This window comes from Polistes dominula, unplaced genomic scaffold, assembly GCF_049000335.1.
Source record: "Polistes dominula isolate Pdom_NZ unplaced genomic scaffold, Pdom_raw_medaka contig_37, whole genome shotgun sequence".
NCBI classification, from domain to species: domain Eukaryota; kingdom Metazoa; phylum Arthropoda; class Insecta; order Hymenoptera; family Vespidae; genus Polistes; species Polistes dominula.
Genome location: NW_028301169.1, coordinates 2,982,089 through 3,003,098, shown reverse-complemented (window position 1 = coordinate 3,003,098; position 21,010 = coordinate 2,982,089). Strand labels below are relative to the sequence as shown.

General features: G+C 26.4%; 2 protein-coding genes across 9 annotated transcripts; both read left to right on the top strand.

The window, feature by feature from the left end:
* Positions 1–183: 183 nt before the first annotated feature.
* LOC107069910 (beta-1,3-galactosyltransferase 5) lies at positions 184–4,597 on the top strand. 2 transcript variants are annotated; one of them, XM_015327624.2, is made up of 3 exons: positions 184–735; positions 2,061–2,654; positions 2,760–4,597. In XM_015327624.2, the coding sequence occupies exons 2-3, from the start codon at positions 2,099–2,101 to the stop codon at positions 3,275–3,277; spliced, it is 1,074 nt and encodes a 357-aa protein (XP_015183110.1). In that variant the 5' UTR covers positions 184–735; positions 2,061–2,098; the 3' UTR covers positions 3,278–4,597. The 2 variants fall into 2 exon arrangements, with proteins under 2 accessions (XP_015183110.1, XP_089035237.1); XM_089179111.1 differs by lacking the exon at positions 184–735 and adding an exon at positions 1,144–1,373.
* Positions 4,598–4,743: 146 nt separating this feature from the next.
* On the top strand, positions 4,744–20,578 carry BtbVII (BTB-protein-VII). Of its 7 annotated transcripts, none has more exons than XM_089179108.1 (6): positions 4,744–5,169; positions 6,804–7,152; positions 7,231–7,584; positions 7,671–7,800; positions 14,803–15,425; positions 16,996–20,578. In XM_089179108.1, the coding sequence occupies exons 2-6, from the start codon at positions 6,841–6,843 to the stop codon at positions 17,257–17,259; spliced, it is 1,683 nt and encodes a 560-aa protein (XP_089035234.1). In that variant the 5' UTR covers positions 4,744–5,169; positions 6,804–6,840; the 3' UTR covers positions 17,260–20,578. The 7 variants fall into 7 exon arrangements, 5 of the variants coding, with proteins under 5 accessions (XP_089035234.1, XP_089035233.1, XP_089035235.1 ...); XM_089179107.1 differs by having other exon boundaries at positions 7,231–7,596; XR_016178791.1 differs by lacking the exons at positions 14,803–15,425; positions 16,996–20,578 and adding exons at positions 9,958–11,547; positions 11,586–13,952 and having other exon boundaries at positions 4,961–5,169; positions 7,231–7,596.
* Positions 20,579–21,010: the final 432 nt, after the last annotated feature.

Sequence of the window (21,010 nt, the reverse complement as noted above, 5' to 3'; positions counted from 1 at the left end):
AAATGAACGTTTTTACAAAAATATATATTTCTATTTAAACGTTTTGTTTATGTTTTTATTAGACGTATAACATTTCGTTTTTCAACAAAATATTTGAATTATCCTTTGTATATATGTATATATGTATATATAATATGCATATGATATATATATATATATATTTCTTTTTCTTGAAAGTAACACTAAAGTATTTTATTTAGTTCATGACTATTGGCGTCGAAACGAAAATTTCTATTAAATTTCATCTCATTTCATACGTGATCCCATAAAGTGAAACGAAATAGAATATTATGCGTGGTTGAACAAATAAATAAAATTATAACACAAAGTGGGGGTGTAAAAATGAGGGGTGTAAGAAAGAAAAAAAAATGATACGATTGAAATAAAGAACATCTCGAAGGAAAGTAAAAAATAAAAAAAACATTATTTATCTTGTTCGGTGTTATATTAAACGGGATATCGACGAAAATACAACCACGGAATTCATTTTCCTAAAGTTTTCTTTTTCTTCGATCAGTATATCGTGAGAAAGTAAGAGAGAGATATGTAAGATTCCCTGCTACGTATTGTCTGCGTCACGAGATGCATACATAATTTAACCTTAAATATATTTTTTGGGGAACGCGTATTCTATTAGCCCTATCAAAATCGATTGTGTTATCATATGAACATAGATAAAATACGTATATATTTATCGTGGATATTAAAAAATCCGACGAATTGTCTGTGTCTCAGGTAGGTTAATATTACACATATTTTGTCCTTCCATTTATTTTTATTCTATTTAATTCTATTTACTTTTTATGTATCTTTTTTTATTTGACAATTACATTATATATGCAACCTTTCATATAATCTTTCTAAGTGGTATATTGGTGCGTTTTTTTGTTTTTATACATCTTAATGTTAAATTCGTTATTATTAATTCATTTGTAATATTAATTAGAATTTGACATTTGTTCTATCTTGATTTTTTTTTCTTTCCTAATTTTTGTTAGTTTTTTTTTTCGTTGATATTCGTATAAACACGTCAAAAATTTGTGTACCTTGATCTATTACATAATTAATATTAATTATTTAAAAATTTTGCAAGTTCAGTATCGTCGTCTTTACATTAATATCGAACGGTTAAAACATTGACGTGGCTAAAAATAAATTGGAAAGAAAAGCTATTGCGTTTCAAGTAGAAAACGTTCCTAATATTTTACCAAGAAGAATTGAACGTTTTCAATTAAATATACATTATTATATAGTTATTTAAAAACAATTGAATACTTTTATTGTTGGTTGCGAAGGGTGTGTGTGGTGTGTGTATATATATATATATATACGTTTTCAAACTCATATTAACTACGTTAAAGAAACTAGAGGAGGTAAACAGCGCTAATATTTGAAATTTATGTGACATTGTAAAATAATTTCGTGTGTAATTCCATGTCATAATTTTTTAACGCGTTATCATTATTTAAGTGAAATCGAATTACATAACATGTGTATCGTAGATCGAATTGTCAACAATAAGTATTGCTAATGAATTTATCACAAGTGTGTAATTGTGTAATAATCATTCCTCTAATTACAGTAATAAGATGCACGTCAACAATAATACAGTACACACCCTTATAAATAATTTTATTAGAATTTTAACAGTAAGATTTTTATTAAATATATTAAAATACATTAAAAAAAAAAAAAAGAAATTTATATAAATTAGTATATACATATAAATCACAGGACTATTCATAATCTCAATGTCAATTTAAAACAATTATTGCAGAAAAGTATTTTATTAGAAGAAAAGTCAAATTTGACATAACTAATAAGAAAATTGGTCTCCTAAGAGTATTTGCATCTATGTAAGATATAAAAATACAATAATTATGTATTGTAGATTATATATACATATATATCATTTTATAGATAAATTATTGCAACGAAAGACCTTTTTCTTATTAATATGTCTATGTTATATATAAATGATTTATTTTCATTGGTAAATAAATTAAGTATATGTGATATATTATAATATTTGAATGTATCATATAATTATTATGTTTCAGGCAGAGTATAATATATATGATGAAAGGGCATCATTAGCATGCTGGAAAAGCGGTTGCTTCATGCTCCTGGTTCGTCGCCATGCACCCTGATCTTTATGGTCGCTTTGGCACTTACAGGATGCATTTCCTTATGGTTTTATATAGAAAGTTCAGGATCACTGAATCCTTACTCAAACAGTGCATCGGCTCCAGGATACATACTTATTCTACCTGGAAATCTTACACCACCTTCTTCACCTTATTCGTTAAGCCAGCTTCCGTCCGATGACAAATCCACTTTAATCGATGTAAAGGATTTCAAATTTATAATTAATCATGATCCGTGTAACAAGACGCAACCATTGTTGCTTTTGTTGATTCACTCAGCGCCAGCTAATTTTCCTAAAAGAAATGTAGTACGGGAAACATGGGGACAGAAATCATCCGACATAATATTGTTGTTCCTTGTTGGGTTTTCTGAAGAATATCAAGAAGAATTGGAAGAAGAAAATAACAAATATCAAGATTTGATACAAGGAAACTTTCTTGATGTCTACAGAAACATGACCTATAAGCATGTTATGGCATTGAAGTGGGCTACATATCATTGTCCAAGTAAATAATATTATTTATTATTAATATATATATATATATATATATATATATATATATATATAAATAACTTTTATAATTTTTAATATATTTTAATATGTTCCTCAGGTGCCAAATATATATTAAAGCTAGATGATGATGTTTTTGTTCATATTCCTGCTATGCTGGACTTTATAATGCATACGCTCTCACCATGGGGTGCTAGACGTTTGATTCTATGCGATCTTAAATCAGCAGCTGTAGTTAAAAGATCTTGGCGATCAAAGTGGAGAGTTTCTCCACGAGAATATCCTGGCAGACATTATCCAATATATTGCGCTGGATGGGCTATTTTATATTCTCCTGACATAGTATTCATACTATATCGAGAAGCTCAAAAAGAACCATATTTCTGGATCGATGATGTTCACATTACTGGAATATTGGCTAGAAAATTAAACATTACCCAATCTTCTTTAGATTCTTTGGTGCTTACACCTGAGAGTATGCAGGATTTATTACAAAATCCGTACACTCAAAGAGATTTTTTATTTGGACCACCTAATTTAATGGAGAATGAGATAAGAGCCTTATATACTTTGATTAATAATAAGCCACGGCTTACAAGTGAAAGCCTAGTTAATTAATACTTTATACAATGTTTTAATTTATTCTCAATGTCTTGATTGATTATTGATAGAGACGCATAATTTATAGTAAATGTTTATTTGCACAATGTAAAGAAAGTCATGATGACAAAATATTTTATATGTGATTTTTAAGTCTTTCCATTTATTTAAATGAGGTACAAGAATTGTTAAGTACGCTTTTTTAAAGACTTTTAATCGACACAAACTTAAAATAGCTGATATTGTGAATTTTTTTAAAATGCTATCTACTTTTTTTAGATTGCATTTACAAAAAATGTAGATATAATATTAAAGACAAAAAAAAAAAAAGAAGAAAAAAAGAAATAAGGGAAAAGAAAACAAAAGAAATTAAGAATATTACCTTGTTAATCATGAATTTTAAAGAGACAAAATATAACATTGTTATGTAGAATTAAGTACAACCCCGAATCAAGGGTCCATTTCCAATTAAATTTGAGATTTAAATGTCTGTTTCTAATTGTTTGTATTTTCAATGTGAGCAAAGACGTGCTATTCTTTGATACTTTGTGTTTAGTATTATAGATGCATAACTATATATAAATATATATATAGGATATTGATAATTCTTATTATACGTACAATTTGTATGTATAATTTTTATTTGAAAAAAATTGTAACAATTAATGTCCTAATTTATTTTGAGAAAAAAATTTGACGATGTTTCTGCTTAATGTGTATAAAGAATACTCAGTAAAAAGGTTTTCTCTTCAAAAGTATGATTCTAGAGAACAAAAAAGGAAAATAAAGAAAAGAGAGAGAAAGAGAGAAAACCTTCTGCTAATATTTATTAAAAAATAACTTGTAAATTCTCTGCAAGTTAATGAAATACTCTAAATAGCACTCTCGAATAGCCAAAAGTAGGACCAATGTATAAAGCAAACTGTGTACAAGTTTCATGTGATTTAAACTACAAATTTCAGCTCGTTCTGATCTTGGTTACCTGGAATAAATATATGCAAGAGAAAAAGAAAGAAAGATTAAAAAAAAAAAAAAAAGATGAAAGATATTACATTTAAATCTTAAATAACTTGCACGAATATATTTAAAGAAAAAAAAAACAAATAACTTCTGATGTATGTATTTTCTGTATTTCTTTTTTATACTGATAATGAGATCGATGTTGCATTATATTTATTTATAGGGGGAGAAAGGGAAAGAGAAAGAGAGAAAGAAAGAGTATGTTGCTATATTATTCAAATATACTCACATAGCCTAATGCAGTATACTCTATTCTATATGAAGTATACATTCTAATGCAAATTATCTTATAATTTCAATAAATATGAATCATTTCAATTGTTCGAACTTATCTCTTCTTCACAATAATAAAAAAAGTGGGTTGAAAAGTTTTGAGACTATGTTGAGAAATAAAAGCAAGTTTGAGAAAAACCAAATAGTTTCTATGTTAGACTCAAAACTTTTCAACCCATCAATGTATAATAATTATTTATCTTTCAGACAAGTTATTTCATAAATATTAAATGTATAGAATATTTAATGAGTATATAAATTAACAAAGAAAAATAAAGAAAAAAAAATTATCGATTTTAAATTCTAATAAAAAATTATTGTTCATTAAAAGAATATTAAACAGTAATGAACAATAGAATATCAAATTTGAAGGATACTAATCATGCAGATAATATTAATTAATAGATTATAAATAATTTATTAGTAAAATTTAATGATAATTATTAACGAAATGAAAGGATTATAAAATTGATTTCATTGTTCCAAAAATATGTCCAATTACGTGATATCGCGGTTAACTGAAATAGCCAATCAATTTATGAGCATCTCTCGACACTCCGCCCCCGCGCTTCATCATTTGCGCGCCATAAAGGCAGCCATTGTGCTAACGTTCTGAGGTGAGTGTCATAATTTTTTTACGTCGTTTAATATCTTATTATTTGTTAGCTTTACGGATTATTCATACCAAATACATACGTACAAAATTATTATTATTAATTAGAAGTATTGTCTAATTTTTAAGCTATTTCATCTTTTTGTACGTGTGTACATATATAATTTACCTTATTCTCGTATCAATAAAAAAATTTATTTAATATAAGTTATAGATTACTATGATACGCTTGTTAAGATACACCGCCGACATATTTATATATATTTATATATATATATATATATATAATATATATCTATATATATATATATGTATATATATAGATAGTGTAGGTGATGTGGGTGTGTATGTATATGTGTATGACGTGTGCATGCGTGCTTGTGTGTGCTTGTGTGTGTTCGTGTTTTAATTCGAAACATATGTTTAAATTATTTATATTAAAAATATAGATAAAATATTTTATCTTATTTTAAACGATATAATAAAGAAATAACCTCTTTTTGTTAATTTATTTTAATAATAAAATTAATTACGAATTTTTTCGAGGTCATATTAATTGAAGAAAAAATATATTAGCTTTATTATTTTAATTAATATGTATAAATTTATTTATTTATACTTTTCTTTATTGTATATTTATCGAAAAAGAATGATAAAAAGGTAAAGATCATTTTAAAAGTTGTACGCATTTTTACTTGACAGATCCTCACTAGGTGTCGCTTTTATCTGACCGCTATATTGATCAAGTTAGATTTTATAAGGACGCACGTTGATAAGATCTTTCGTATTTGCTAGTTCCGCGAAAAGTTTTAAGCTATTGTAACATTTGTTGTGACAGATTTTGACAATAAATACATCCATTTTGTCAGCGTCGTAATTGTTCCCCTATGACGTCATTTGTGCATTACACAAGCGTCATCGCTTAGTCTGTTTTGTGGAAAATTTTATAGGATTCGTGGTTTGGAGTAGAATTGACCGCTCGTTCATATATATATCTCTCTCTCCCCCTCCCTCTCCTATTCTATATATTATTATATTTTGTTTTATTTTGTTTTGTTTTTCTTTCCTTTTAAAACATAGACGCAGGTGCTATCGAAGTAGTTTCCTCTACCGTGCGATTAGTATTTTTTTTCTCCAATACTGTGAAAGTTACGCGACAGTGTTTTCACTCCCGACCAACTCACTTTCGGTATTGGAACGAAGTAATACACGTAGTGTTATTTATCTCCCATCATACATCATCGCATCAAATCTGTATTTATTATGGAGCCACAGTAACATATCCTCTGTAAGCACAATGTCAAATTTATTCTAAGAATTAACTCTTTCTTCTTTTTTTTTCTTTTCTTAATTTTAACAAATTATTTTGTCATTTTGACAGTAATGACACACATTTTGTTATAACTATATATATATATATATATATATATATATATATATGTGTATGTATTTTTCTTTTTGATTAATAATATTTGTATATTATTATGTATTTATTAAATTATCAAGATATTATTCTAATTTAAATCACTTCTTATTTTTTTTTGTATATATTATTACTAATATTATTGAAATATATATATGATCTACGTATTACTCTTAATGCTTGCATTAATAAATATTTTATTTGTTTTCTTTCAGTAAAATATTGATAAAGGTGCTATAAGTTGATATCAAGATGTCCATGCAACAGTTTTGTTTGCGATGGAACAATCATCAACCAAATTTCATTTCTGTATTTTCAAATTTATTAAGTAGTGAAACATTAGTGGATGTTACACTAGCAGCAGAAGGCAGACATCTTCAAGCTCATAAAGTTGTACTGTCAGCATGCAGTACATACTTCCAATCGTTATTCACAGTTAATCCATGTCAACATCCAATCGTTATACTCAAAGATGTTAAATTTTCCGATCTCAAAATCATGGTAGATTTTATGTATTATGGAGAAGTTAACATTTCTCAAGATCAATTACCATCGATTATTAAAGTAAGTATCAATAGCAATTATGAAATGTTTTAACACTTATTGATAATAGTGAGATATTATTTTGATATTTTCTTATAGACTGCAGAAAGTTTGAAGATCAAAGGTCTTGCTGAAATGCATACAGCTTCATTAACTAAATGGCCAAGTAGTAGTAGTGAACAAGGAGCTGCAGATCGTGGAGAATCTTGTTCTCCTAGTCCATCTCCTCTTTCTCCATCATTCAGACGAAAAAGATTAAGAAAAACGTCAACAGGATCCACATCTGGATCTGGTGATAAAACAGAAGAAATTAATGAGATTACATTGGTCGCTACTAATATAGTTAAGCCAGAACCATTGATAGTATCGCAAGAAAGCGGTGAAAATGTAAGGCGACCAGTAAATACCAGTACAGAATCACAAGGAAGTATCGATGAGGATCAAATATCAATAGTAAGCGTACTGGTAAAAAGAACATTTTTTTTAAATAGTTAATAGGACCTATGGTTCTAATATAGATTCTTAATAATGTATTATAGATGAGTAATATGGAAAATAGTTCTACAACAATGCCAGCACAAAGTGATGGTACAATACAAAATGTGAATCAACAATCTAGTGGAAATGTACCACAAAGTTCTGTTTCTTCTCAACCACCAGCACATCAAGGTAAGATTAATATTAAAAATTCATGATTATTTTTTTTTTAATTTTTTTTTAAATATACCAAGTATATATTTCAGGTTAATATTAAAAATAGAAAATAGCAGATTTTATTTAGATAGAATAGAAATAGGTGTAAGAAGGAAAATTCAAATATTGAGACTATTCTTTATTTCTTCATTCATTTATATATAATGCATGTATCGTAATATAGTTAATGATCACTTTCTAAATCCTATTGGAATTTAATATTTAGTATACTTTTTCATTTGAGAATATGTAGCACACAAAAAGATAAATTAATATGATTGTTCAAATTCTTTCTTTTATACAACATAATAAGAGAAAGGTATAAAGACGTATATATGATTAGGTCATAAAACAATAATTTGATCAAGAAGACACGAAACAGTACTAACAAATGATTTCTCTCAAGTATATACATATAGGGACTATTACTATTCTTTATACAATTCTTTAAATCTAACTATATATATGCATGCTAATGAAACAGAAAATACGCATGGGAAAATTGATACTCGGAATCTTGTAAAAATACTTTTGCATATTACAGATTTTGTTAACATATGAAACCACTGATACATATTATAACTATTGTTATTATTATTATTATTATTGTTATTATAATACGTAAAGACATTTTTAGGCAATATAGTAAAACCTTGTTAGCTGTAATTAAAAGTAAGATTTTTCAGATTTAGTTTAAATATATTATCCTATTTGTACATAAATAGAGTCATATGCATATACGCAGATATATATATATATTGTTAATTTTTCTATATATGACTAATTTACTACAAACAATTATATGTAATAAAAATTCGATAAGATTTAAGATAATTTAAAGGTTGCATGTTGCTTGTATAAATTAAGTAAATAATTTGGTAACTTTTAATCTAGCGGATGCATATTGGTTGTGATGGGTACTATAAAAACTGCATGCGTTAATAAGTACTATTGATACACACATTATATGCTGGCACAGATGCGTTTAAATGTATTGCACAAAAAAAAATCAACAGGCGTTTGACATGATAATAGAGCGAAAGTAAAGGAATAAAGATATAGAAATGATAATAAATTAAATTCAGTCTCACTCTCTCATTAAAATACTCTATCTCACCATGGTACACAGATACATAGCACACAATGTATATTTCGTGAAAGGACAGTAAATTGGGCCTTTGACATTGTTGAATGTGTATGTGTGCCTTGTTCTGTCCTATATATAAAATAGTCATACACTTTTTTATATGATATTTAAACGATGATGTGCTTAAAAATGTATCTGTGCCATGCCATAATATCATATTATAATATTTTCACATACATATTATTTTCTATGTACAATTTATCAAGTATTTGTTATTCTTTCTCTTGCTTACAGCTTAGCATTTTATTATTATTATTATTATTATTATTATTATTATTATTATTATTATTATTATTATTATTACTATTATTAATATTACTATTACTAATATTACTATTACTATTATTATTATTATTATTATTATTATTATTATTATTATTATTATTATTATTATTATTACTATTACTATTACTATTACTATTACTATTACTATTACTATTACTATTACTATTATTATTATTTCTTTTTTTTTTTTTAATTATGTTGGGTGAAGATAAATGATATATTTTTCTTTGGTAAAAATTATTAATCCAATTTTATTATTACATATATACACACATACATTATCATTTATATGAATTATATGATTTTTTTACTCTTCACATTAAATCATATTTTCAATAATTATCTTTAATAGAACCGTAACATTCACTTAATGCATTTTACATATAGTCGTCACATATATCGTTATAAAAAATACATTATATATATATATATGTATGTATATATATATATTAAAGGATTTGCCAATACATATATGAATAAGATAGGAAATGATGAAAGATCTAAATGATATTAGTTAAGATTATAGTAGAATTATTAATAAATCTCTCTCTATATATATATATCTGATTTTGATCCTATATGTATATATACATATTTAATTTATTATTATTTTCTAAAGGAAAAAAAAAGAAAATTATTTTTTTAAATCGGGATAATATTTTCCTGTGCTCTGACCAAAAATACATCGGTCTGTTCTACAGGATTACAATGGACTATTATGGAGCACACATATCCACGTTTCGCTCTGTCCTCGTGTCAAACGAATCTGTCGATCCAAGCGTCATCAGCGTTTACAACGCCTGAAATAACAACTTCTTCGACGATCAGCGATCAGTACTCTGGTACCAGCACCACTGGTTCCAGTTGTGCCCTGACGAATTATCCAAACTCATCATCGCACGGGACCTCGTCGTTACAACATACATCATCTTCCTCGTCGAGTGGTGGTGGTGGTGGTGGTGGAGGAGGTGGTGGAGGCGGAGGTGGAGGTGGCGGCGGCGGCGGTGGAGGAGGCGGTGGGGGACCACCCCCATCGTCAACACAATGTCCGAGTAACTGCCAGAGTCCTTGCGCCAGTCCGCAAACTGCTATTAAAAGAAAAAGATCTACAAATCCACAAGCTGATGAGAACTTTATTAGAGCTCTCGATGCTGTGCGATACGGTGGTATAGGGTTTTGCAAAGCTGCCAGAATGTTCGGTGTAAATAATCGAACACTTTGGCTTGAATACAAGAAACGTGGTTATCCAAATAATCGACCTAGCTTAAAATCAAGAGTGAAACAAGAAGTTAATTCATCACCACCGCCTGCACAATCGGCCCAACCTGTAAATTCGCAAAGTCCAACTCCCATGGGGCCACCATCGACTCCCCACAGTACACACAATACTCATAGCACTCATACTATGTTAACCACTCATAGTCCTCATACCATGTTAAGCGGTTACATTGATAGCAGGCATACGGACTATGCATTACCAAGTACTACCATGCCAATTAATTTACACGGAGTTAATTATAATGCCATGTGAGCTGAATCACGATCGGATTATTATTTGTATGTATAAATATTATGAGAGAGAGAGAGAGAGAGAGAGAGAGAGATAAAGAGATAAAAGCTTTTCTCGGATGACATTAGATTAACGTCATCAACGGAATTTTATTCATGAAAATTATTTATCGATTTATAACAAGAGCTCGATGAATGATACTGTATCGCAAAAAAAAAACAAAAAAAAAAAAAGAAAGAGAGAGAAAAGTAGAAGCAAAAGAAACAAAACAAAGATAAGACGAAAATTAAAAAAGAAGATTTTCGTCGCATATTCGTACACTCGAAACAATATTGGATTTTTACCTGTGATTGGTGCAATCCAATGATACTTTGTATACACAGAAGATTTTTTATATTAGGAGGGCCTCTAATGAAAATCTCATTAATAATTAATTGGCTAATAATATCATATTTCTTCCTAGAAGGAGGATACTAACGAGTGAGAATCGGATGATAAAAAAATTTGTAAATTGAATAATTTATTATTTGTAATTCGTTCATTATTAAAATTAGCGTTGTTTTGATAGTATTGTGATATATAATATATATATATGAAAAAAAGAAAAATGATAAAAGAAAAAAAAAAAGAAACGAAAGGAGAAACATTTGCGAACGAATATTCTCTACTTTTGTAGAAATTTATCGATAAATTTCTAATGAAATTACAAATTATTTGTAATTTTTAAATATTATAAATATATATAATTAGAAGAAAGAGAGAAAGAAAGAAATAGAGAAGGGTAGAGAGAGAGAGAGAGAGAGAGAGAGAGAGAGAAAGAGAGAGAGAGAGAGAGAAAGTGAGTAACAATCTTTATTTTTTTTTATATTTTTTTTTGTTTTGTTTTTAACTATTTAGAATATATATATATATATATATATACATATATTATGTCTTTATAAAGGTCTTGAAATTTAAGTTGTAGAGTTGGAATAATAATAGTGTTGAATGTAGTTGAAAAATAAAAAAAATAAAAAAAACAGAAGATGACGATGAAAAGAAAAAGAAGAAAAGAAAACTGCAGGTGGGGGGTTAAAGAAGAAAACACAAATATAAAAAAGCATTATTATCGATAATTGTATTATTCTGTTACAACACCATTTTTAGAGTATGACTTATATATTACCATCAATAATTTTTTGTATATGTATACCACGCAGCGAACACAATAAGAACAACAAAATGAAAATGAAATAAGTAACGTAGAAAAAAAAGTGGCAATATTCAATTTGATGAAACAAAATTGATCGTGTCTGTATTTGCACAAATTCATTACATTTAACAAAAATTATAAATTATATGCACGAATACTTATAATATATGTATTATAATATTTTAATTTTCGTTATTTGTTTTAAATAGCAAAATTCAAAAAACAACAAAAAAAAACAAAAAAGGAAATAAAAATGTTACAACGGTTTATCTTTCATTATTAAGATATATAATTTTCGGTATAGAGTATATACAAATGATATAATAACAAATAAATTATATTATACTATCAGTATGCAATAGTATCGTTTACGATTATTCGATTGTGCTGGATTATTAATTGTGTGTTTAATAATTAACATTTTAAATATCATCACACATTCATGGTAAACGGTTTAAAATATCAAAGATATTATCACAATTTGTTTTTTCTATTAATATGTTTCCTCTTCGTGTTTATGTATGTGTGTATACGTCATTTAATATTAGATTAAATGCAACAATAAAATATATAAACCGATGATTCATATAATAACGAAAGTATTATCAAATTGAAAATGTATTTCGATGATTATAATTTGATTTTTAATTCCATCTTTTTTTTTTTTTTTTTTTTTTTTTACAAGTCTATAATTAATTTATTCTTTTGAAATGGATAAAGAAAGGAAAAGAAAAAAACGTAACGAGAGATCTCATGATATTAGAAATTTGTCGAAATGAAACGTTAAATATCAAAAAATATTGTTATACTAAATAATTTAATGAAATTTTGCATTTTATTTTATTTGTTTGTTTGTTTTTTTTTTTCAAACATATACGTATACATATATGAACATATGTAAATATATACACGTATGACGCGTGTATTAAACTTTTTTTTGGTCATTTTATCGGTTCAAAATTGTGGGAAGAGGACGGGGAAGGGTGTAATTTATTTATTATTATTTTTTTTTTACCGTTAACAGTGGAATTTCATGCATACACTTCGGTTTCAGCTGATTTACCAAAGTTACGGATGAATAAATGCATGTATTGAATGTGCAAATATAGTTTAACAAAAAAAAAAAAAAGAGAGATTTTAATATTTCTGAGAGATATAAATATATATATATATAAAAAAAGTATTTCTTCTGATGTAAGTATTAATTATTTTGTAATTTAAATGAGAACAAAAAAAAAAGGAATAAGCAGAGAGATGAAAGGGATAAGAGATGCGAGTAGAGAATTTTCGTATTTGATTTATTTTAATTAATTATCGAAGGAACGAGAATGTAACGGCGAAGAAGAATTGTTTAGAGTAACGAAAAAAAAAAAAAAAGAGAAAAAAAAAGTAATCAGAATTAATCATTACAAATGTTAGCTGCTAATTATAACTAATTATAAGCATTTACACGCATTATACACACTGACATATAAGAAATTAATAACGAATGAATAAAAATGAGTATATTCACAACAGATCTTGCAAATAGGACTGAATTTCCGATTTTTTTCTTATTATTTTTCTTCTTTTCTTTTCTAATCATTATTATTATTATCATCATTATTGTTATTAATATTATCATTATTGTTATTATTATTATTATTATTTTAACTTTAAGTTTTATTTTAATTTTATTGTTAATCCAATTTTTATTTCTCTTCCTTTTTTGTTTTTGTTTTTTTTTTGTTTTATTTATATTTTATCAAGAAGAAAATAATAATTCGGACTTTTGTTTTTCTTTTTCAATATTCCGTTTAATTCGAAATACCAAAAATGAAAGCGAGATACGTATAAAATAAAATAAAGTCAAATAAAATAAAACAAAATAAAATAATATAATATAAAATAAAATAAAATTAAGTAAAATTAAGTAAAATAAAATAAAATAAGTAAAGTATAAAGTAAAGTATAAAGTAAAATAAAGTAAAATAAAGTAAAGTAAAATAAAAAAATCTGTTATATATATCGCGCGTATTTCTCATTAACGTAGCGGCGAACGTACGACGTAATTAAGACAAAATCTAGTTCTCGAATGAACGTTATAAGGCTTAAACAAAAATTGACAAAATCGAGTTTAATGTGTCAATGTTATGTATAACACATTTAATAAACTACATTAAGTAAGAAAAGAACAAAAAAAAAACTATATTTACATTCACAAGTTTTAACACATAACGATAAGTATGTAAGAGAAACAAACATTGATCTTGTTTGTATAATAATTATATATATATAGTATATATATATATAATTATCGAAATTTTAATATATGATAAAGCTTATAAATCGAATTATCTTATTAATTTCATGTATCATTATCGTCATTCGTCATATTATTGTTACAGAGTAACAATGTTTACCTTTGCGAAACAATTCAATTAAATTTGTCGAATCATTTTGCACGATTATCATTAAAACATTACAAATTATTATGTAAAAATTTTAATAATCTTTATCATTATAATAACATTATTATTATTATTATTATTATTATTATTATTATTATTATTATTATTATAATTGTTCACACATATTTAAATAAGCATGATTTATAGTATAATGTATATAAATATCTTGAACGAATAGAAAATTGCAAAAATAAAAATATACCTTTTTTTTTATATATATCTATGGGAAAAAAGTAAAGAAAAGAAAAAAAAACAATAAAAAGGAAACGTTATAAAAGACATCGTAAACTATTGAAATTTGCAATATATATATGTATATACCGTTATAATATAATAATGGTACGAATGTTGTTTACATGTCTGACGTGTTAAAGACAAACAAATGTTATTTCAGCTCTTCAGTATAAAATGGGTGGTTCAAAGAGAGGTCGTCTATTGATGCGTCAGCCAAGAGTGAAGAAGGAACCATCCCATTTGTCTCCGGACAACGACCCAAATTCACCCCACATCGTTTCCTCGTCCATTCACTTGACGGCACAAACATTGAACGTACCTCAACAGTCGTCGCCTCGTACCTGGGAAGAAACCAGGAGTTCATCGCCACCTTCTATATTGGTCACACAATCGAATCTTTTAACAGTAACAACGCCAACTAATTTGTTGAGCGTACCTCAGCCGTCCTATTTGACGAAACAACATTCACATCCACTTTTGTCCAGTCAACAATCAAGTACAAGTGGCAGTAATTATTTGATACAAAGGCAACATTCAAATCCTGAATTTCCTGGAAGGACTACCAGTCCTTCTATAGTTGTCGAACCAGCACCGATCGTTAAAACTGAAGAGGATATGAAAGATGTATCTGTTTGCGAAGAACCTATTTTGGTTGCTATAACTAATGCCGGAAGTAGCAGCAGTAGTAGTAGTAGTAATATTGCCAGTGGTAATAATACTCAATCAGCAAGTGGATTAAGAGTCAAGACCACCGAACTTAGGCGAAGTTCTTCTTCGCCTCAGGTATGTCAATGTTTTTTTTCTTTTTTATTAATCCTAATACCATTTCATCATTTAAGGGAAATATGTATGAGGGATAAATTTATTTCAAATTGAAGATATTTTTATATAATGGATCTGTGTGATTGATTGGGAAACGTTGCTTGATGCAAACTTTTAATCATAGATATTTTTTTTTATTGATAAAAAGGATTACATTTTTATTAATACTATAAATATAATAAAAAGGAAGATAACGAAGTAGGATAATAACATTGGCTTAGATATTCAAGTGCTTTTAATTTCTTTTTTTTTTTTTTATTTTCGATTGATCATAAAATTGTAAATTTCGAATCATACAACTACCCTAGTGGCACAAAATATTAAATACACATGTATTCAATATTTTTTCAATATTTTGTGCTACTAGGATATGTTTCAAACATTTCTATTTTTTCTTATTGGGCTTTGAGAAGTGGGGATAGGCGGAGCAAGTGCATCCATCTTTCTTCTTGTCTATGTGCTGGCCTGTACTCATTATAGTACTTGGCCGGACTGTACTGATCTATAAAACCTTACATAAGTTCTTTACAATAAAATCACAAATAAATATAGTGAAAACTTCTTTAGGCATTTCATCGAGTAGACATTTTTATGTTAGGGACAATGAGAATGAAATCTGATTCGTCGTGTTTCAATGTAAAACGTTCCATTCGGGTAAACTCGGCTCTCCCCCTCCTCCCCCCACCCTTCACGAGTTTAGTCGAGCGAATGAGAAACTGATAACTTTGTACGACATTATACATTGTTTAACTATTTTACAGATTGTGAATGTTTTTATTTAATATTAGTTTACGATTTTTGAATATTGTTCTTTGATAGATTGTAAAATCGAGGATGAATCAAAATAGAGTCAATTATTAATGCGCTTTTGAAAAAATATCGCAAAAGAATTCGTGGCAAGAAATTGAAAATTAATCTTAAAGAATGAATATAATAAACAATACAATAAACATATTATCAATAAAAATTAGAACGACAGAAAAAAATTAGAAAGAAAATAATTTTGTATTAGGAAAACTTTAGAACGTGCAATTAATGATGTACGTATCTCAATAAATATGAACATTCACAAATATAAGTTTTTATAAACTATATATTAAGTCTACTTAAAAATTTTGTTCATTTTTCAAATAAAATAAAATAAAATAAAATAATAAATTATTCCTAATTTGAACAATTAATTAATGGAATTACTTTTGAACTCTTGTCAACATGGTGGCAATTTGTATATTCCATTTTAAGAAGTGGGGCCTTACCCCTAGTGACGAAAAATTGAACTAATGTTTGTTTAAACTGACATAATTTTTCGGTAGACCTAATATATAATATCGTTCATGTAATATAACAATCATAATAATGGTTACAATTGCAATAGAAGTTTTCACTTAAATTGTGAAGTGTGTTTTAAACATACATTTATTTTTATAATAATTTAAAATATTAATTAACTGTTACTAATTGAAATGTCTCGCGTAATTTGTATGTATTTTCAATGAATAATTATTCAAGTTATTATAATTATTATTTTTAGACAATTAGCAGATTATTCAGAGAAGCTACAGGTGATCAACGATTAGCTCATTGTCCAGTATTACGACCTGGTCCAGCTTTAGGTTGTAATCATTGTTGGAACACCATGGATGCTCGTAGAAGAATTTTACGAAGAAAAACCAAGTACCATTGTCCAGAATGTAAAATTAATTTATGCATCGTACCTTGTTTCCAGGAATATCACGAACAACGTCGTGAATTGATATCGAAATTGAAACCTTTACCAAAAACTAGCTCCGTTTAATTAACACCTTACTAATTATTATTATTCTTTTCTCCCCCCCCCACCCTCTACTCTTTTAGTTTCTTCTTTTATTTATTTTATTGTCGTAGGAGAGATAAACTTGGCTGACTTATTACAACACTTGTATTATATGTACGTATGTATGTAATGTATGTATGTAATGTATGAATGTATGTGTAAACGCACGCTTTAAATGTATAATGCAATGTCGCGTCGAATCGAGATAAAAAAAAGTTTGAAGACAACAAATTTTCATCTTCATAATTAGGAAAGAGCATTTTCATTTTTTTTTCAATTTTTTTTTTCTACGATGAAATAATCATAACAATAATAATAATAATAATAATTATTATTATTATTTGGAACCAACGTTTAATTGAAACCAAAAACGAAAAAATTGATAACGAAATGTTTTCGTTGAACTAGTCATTTTTTTTTTTTTTTAAACAAATTTTTTGAACATCGTTCACGTTCATATTTACAATTGTCGTGTACATATTTTTCCTGTTTTTTTTCTTTTTTTTTTATAGATATTTTCTAAATTAATAACATGTAAAAATGTTTTTCTCTTCTATAATATTTTTATTTTTATTTTTGGCGAACGACATGTTAATTTTGATATATGTATCGAAAATCACACACATAATTCCCAAGTTAGGTGTACATATATTGTGAGATGATGATTGTTCATCATTGAAGAATAATTTATGATTAAGAAAATAGATTCATGCTAAGCAAAATTGTTATTTAAATAATGTTCCTACGTATATAACGTTTGAAGTAGTAGTAAAACGTAGATAAAAATTTCAAATTATTCATTCGTAATAAACCCTAGTAGCACAAAATATTGAAAAATATTGAATACATGTGTATTTAATATTAAAAAGAGATTTAATGTCTTTTTAATATTAAATACACATGTATTCAATATTTTTCAATATTTTGTGCTATTAGGGACGATTGCTATCGTGATTACTATTACTACTACGTATACGTGACATTTTTCGTCGTTCTCCAAATAGTACAAGTCATTTGTTGTATTTACACAATAGTATTACATATAATATAATATAATTACATTTTCATTACTATTATTACATCGTCTGTACAACAAACAAAAAGAAAAACAAATTTACTGGTTAATTATTAATTAATTATTAATATTATTAACTATTGAAATTTAATTTATTTTATCGTTTGTTTTCTTTTTTTTGTGTAATATAAAATATCATTGTATAAATAATGTACCGGATGTTTCAGAAGATAACGAATTAAGTGAAAAGATTTATGTATGAAAATGAATTTATACTACACACTTACAAACACCCACACATAAAGTAGGACGACCTCCGTTTCTTAAAAACTCGCACGTAACATTTTTCCAACAATCGCAAAATGTGGTTAACCCATTTTGTGTTTTTTTTTTTTTTTTTTAATTTTACTTTTGACTTTTTCTTTCTCGTTTTTCTTGGATGTTACAGGAATCTACACGTATACACATACATACATATATACACACACACATAGACGGAGGTAGTACTTACGTTTTTTGTCACGACTCGACGGTGTAATATTATAGCAGAATACTCTTAGTGTTTTATTGATTTTCTGCGTGCAAACATTTCTCAAACAGTGTGGTGTAATATGATACATATATATATATATATATATATATATATATATATATATATATATATATATATATGTAAATATTTATATTTTATATTTAATCCTTGAATGCAAAATTGGAAAGAAAAAGAATAAAAAAATGTTAGAACATAACACGAAAAAAAAAATAATAGAAAAATACAAAAAATAAAATAATAATATTTATTTCTAAATTGAAATTCATCGATCAAGTTTAATATCAAACTAATAAAAAATAAATATATGTATATATATATTTATGATTTTGTTCGTGTATCATATCGATATTTCTTCATTTATTTTACAAAATTCTATAGATTAGAATTTCAAAATTGTTGATGAATTTATGGGTAATGCGTCTATGTGTTTGAATAAAATAGTAATTTTTTAATTTTTAATAAACAAAATACGAAGTTTGTCAAGTTTCAAGAATCATTGCGTGAAAATGGAAAATGTTCGATATACGTGATTGTTGTTACTGTTTTTCTTGTATTTTTTTTTTATTTTAAACAAATTCGTTGAAACTGTAAGAAAGTAGGATATATTTTTAAACAAATTATTTCAACAGAAAATATTATACTTTATGGTATACAAAGTAATTTACGATAATGTGCACTTAGTTTTTCATGTGATTTATTATTTTAAATATCTCAATGATATTTTATAAATATATATATATATATTCTATATTCTATAAACATTAAATAATTATATTATTTTTTCGATTTTACTCTGTATATTAATATCCTTAGTTTATTATTGTTATTTATCCAACATTTCAAACCGGACGACGCGAATTGTCATTATTATTATTATTATAATTATTATAATTATTATAATTATTATTGAAAAAATGCATTTACGTAAAATGTGTTTCCGTACAGGTTGAGATTCATTAAAGTTGATCGTTAACGAATTGATATCAAATTAGATATCTTAAAATACATAAATATAAACATATATTATATATATTATGTATATATATATATATATATATTGTGGTTTGAAAAGTACAAATTGTCTATGGCCTTTTTTCAATTTTCATTTATCAGAATTTACGATTTAATAACAACAAAGTGGCCTATATTTATAATTGATCATTAATAATCGAAAAAACTTTAATGAACCACGACTTGTCGTAGAAATTCAAAAGGAAAATCTTGATAAAAAAAAAAGAAGATATTTTTCCAATGTTTTTTCAAACAAAGATTAAACACGAGATTCGTGGATGAATTTATGTAATATTTAAACATTTTAAATTTATATGTAAGAAGGAAAGAAAGAAAGTGAGAGAGAGAGAATGAAAGAAATATGCTCAAGAATTGTAATAATTCGTGCAATATACAGGGTGAATCATCGATACAAACGTTACAAGTTGAAAATATTTTAAATAATAATCTATATCTATATCTATATATATTGATAAATATTAATAAATTAAATATCAAAGAAAATTTGATATTCATTAATAGACTTGTAACGTGAAAAAACACTTGACTCATCCCGATACTCGTTTTGGTATGATACAAAGTATATATATATCTATATATATATATATATACATATATATGTTATAAGCAAACGTTATATCAATTAATTCTATTTTATGTAAATCTAGGCTGAAAATCGTAAATTTCAAAATAAACAAACGATGTGATCATTGTCTTCTTTACGTAATCGTCTATATTACCGATATACTATTATTATCATTATTATTATATTTATCAACACATTGATATTATCAAATGTCATTTTGCATTATATATAAGAAAAAACTCAAAAAAAAAAATTCCTTCATAATAATTTTGCATCCCTTTTAGATGAAGAATATTCGAATATTTGATTTTTCAAAGAATTTTTCATGGGAAGACATTTTCTTTTCTACATGCACATATCTATATTATGAAACACACAGTGAATCAAAGCCAAAGGAAAAAGAAGAAAAAAAAAAAACAAAAGGAAATATAAAAACCAATGAGGAAGAGAAAAAGAAGAAAAAAAGAAAATGGCAAGATCAGCATCAGCTTTTTCTTCAGCAGACTGCGTGCAAGCTGACGCTTTTAGGGGGTCTCTCGACCCTATAGGTTGGGTATAGTATAAAATA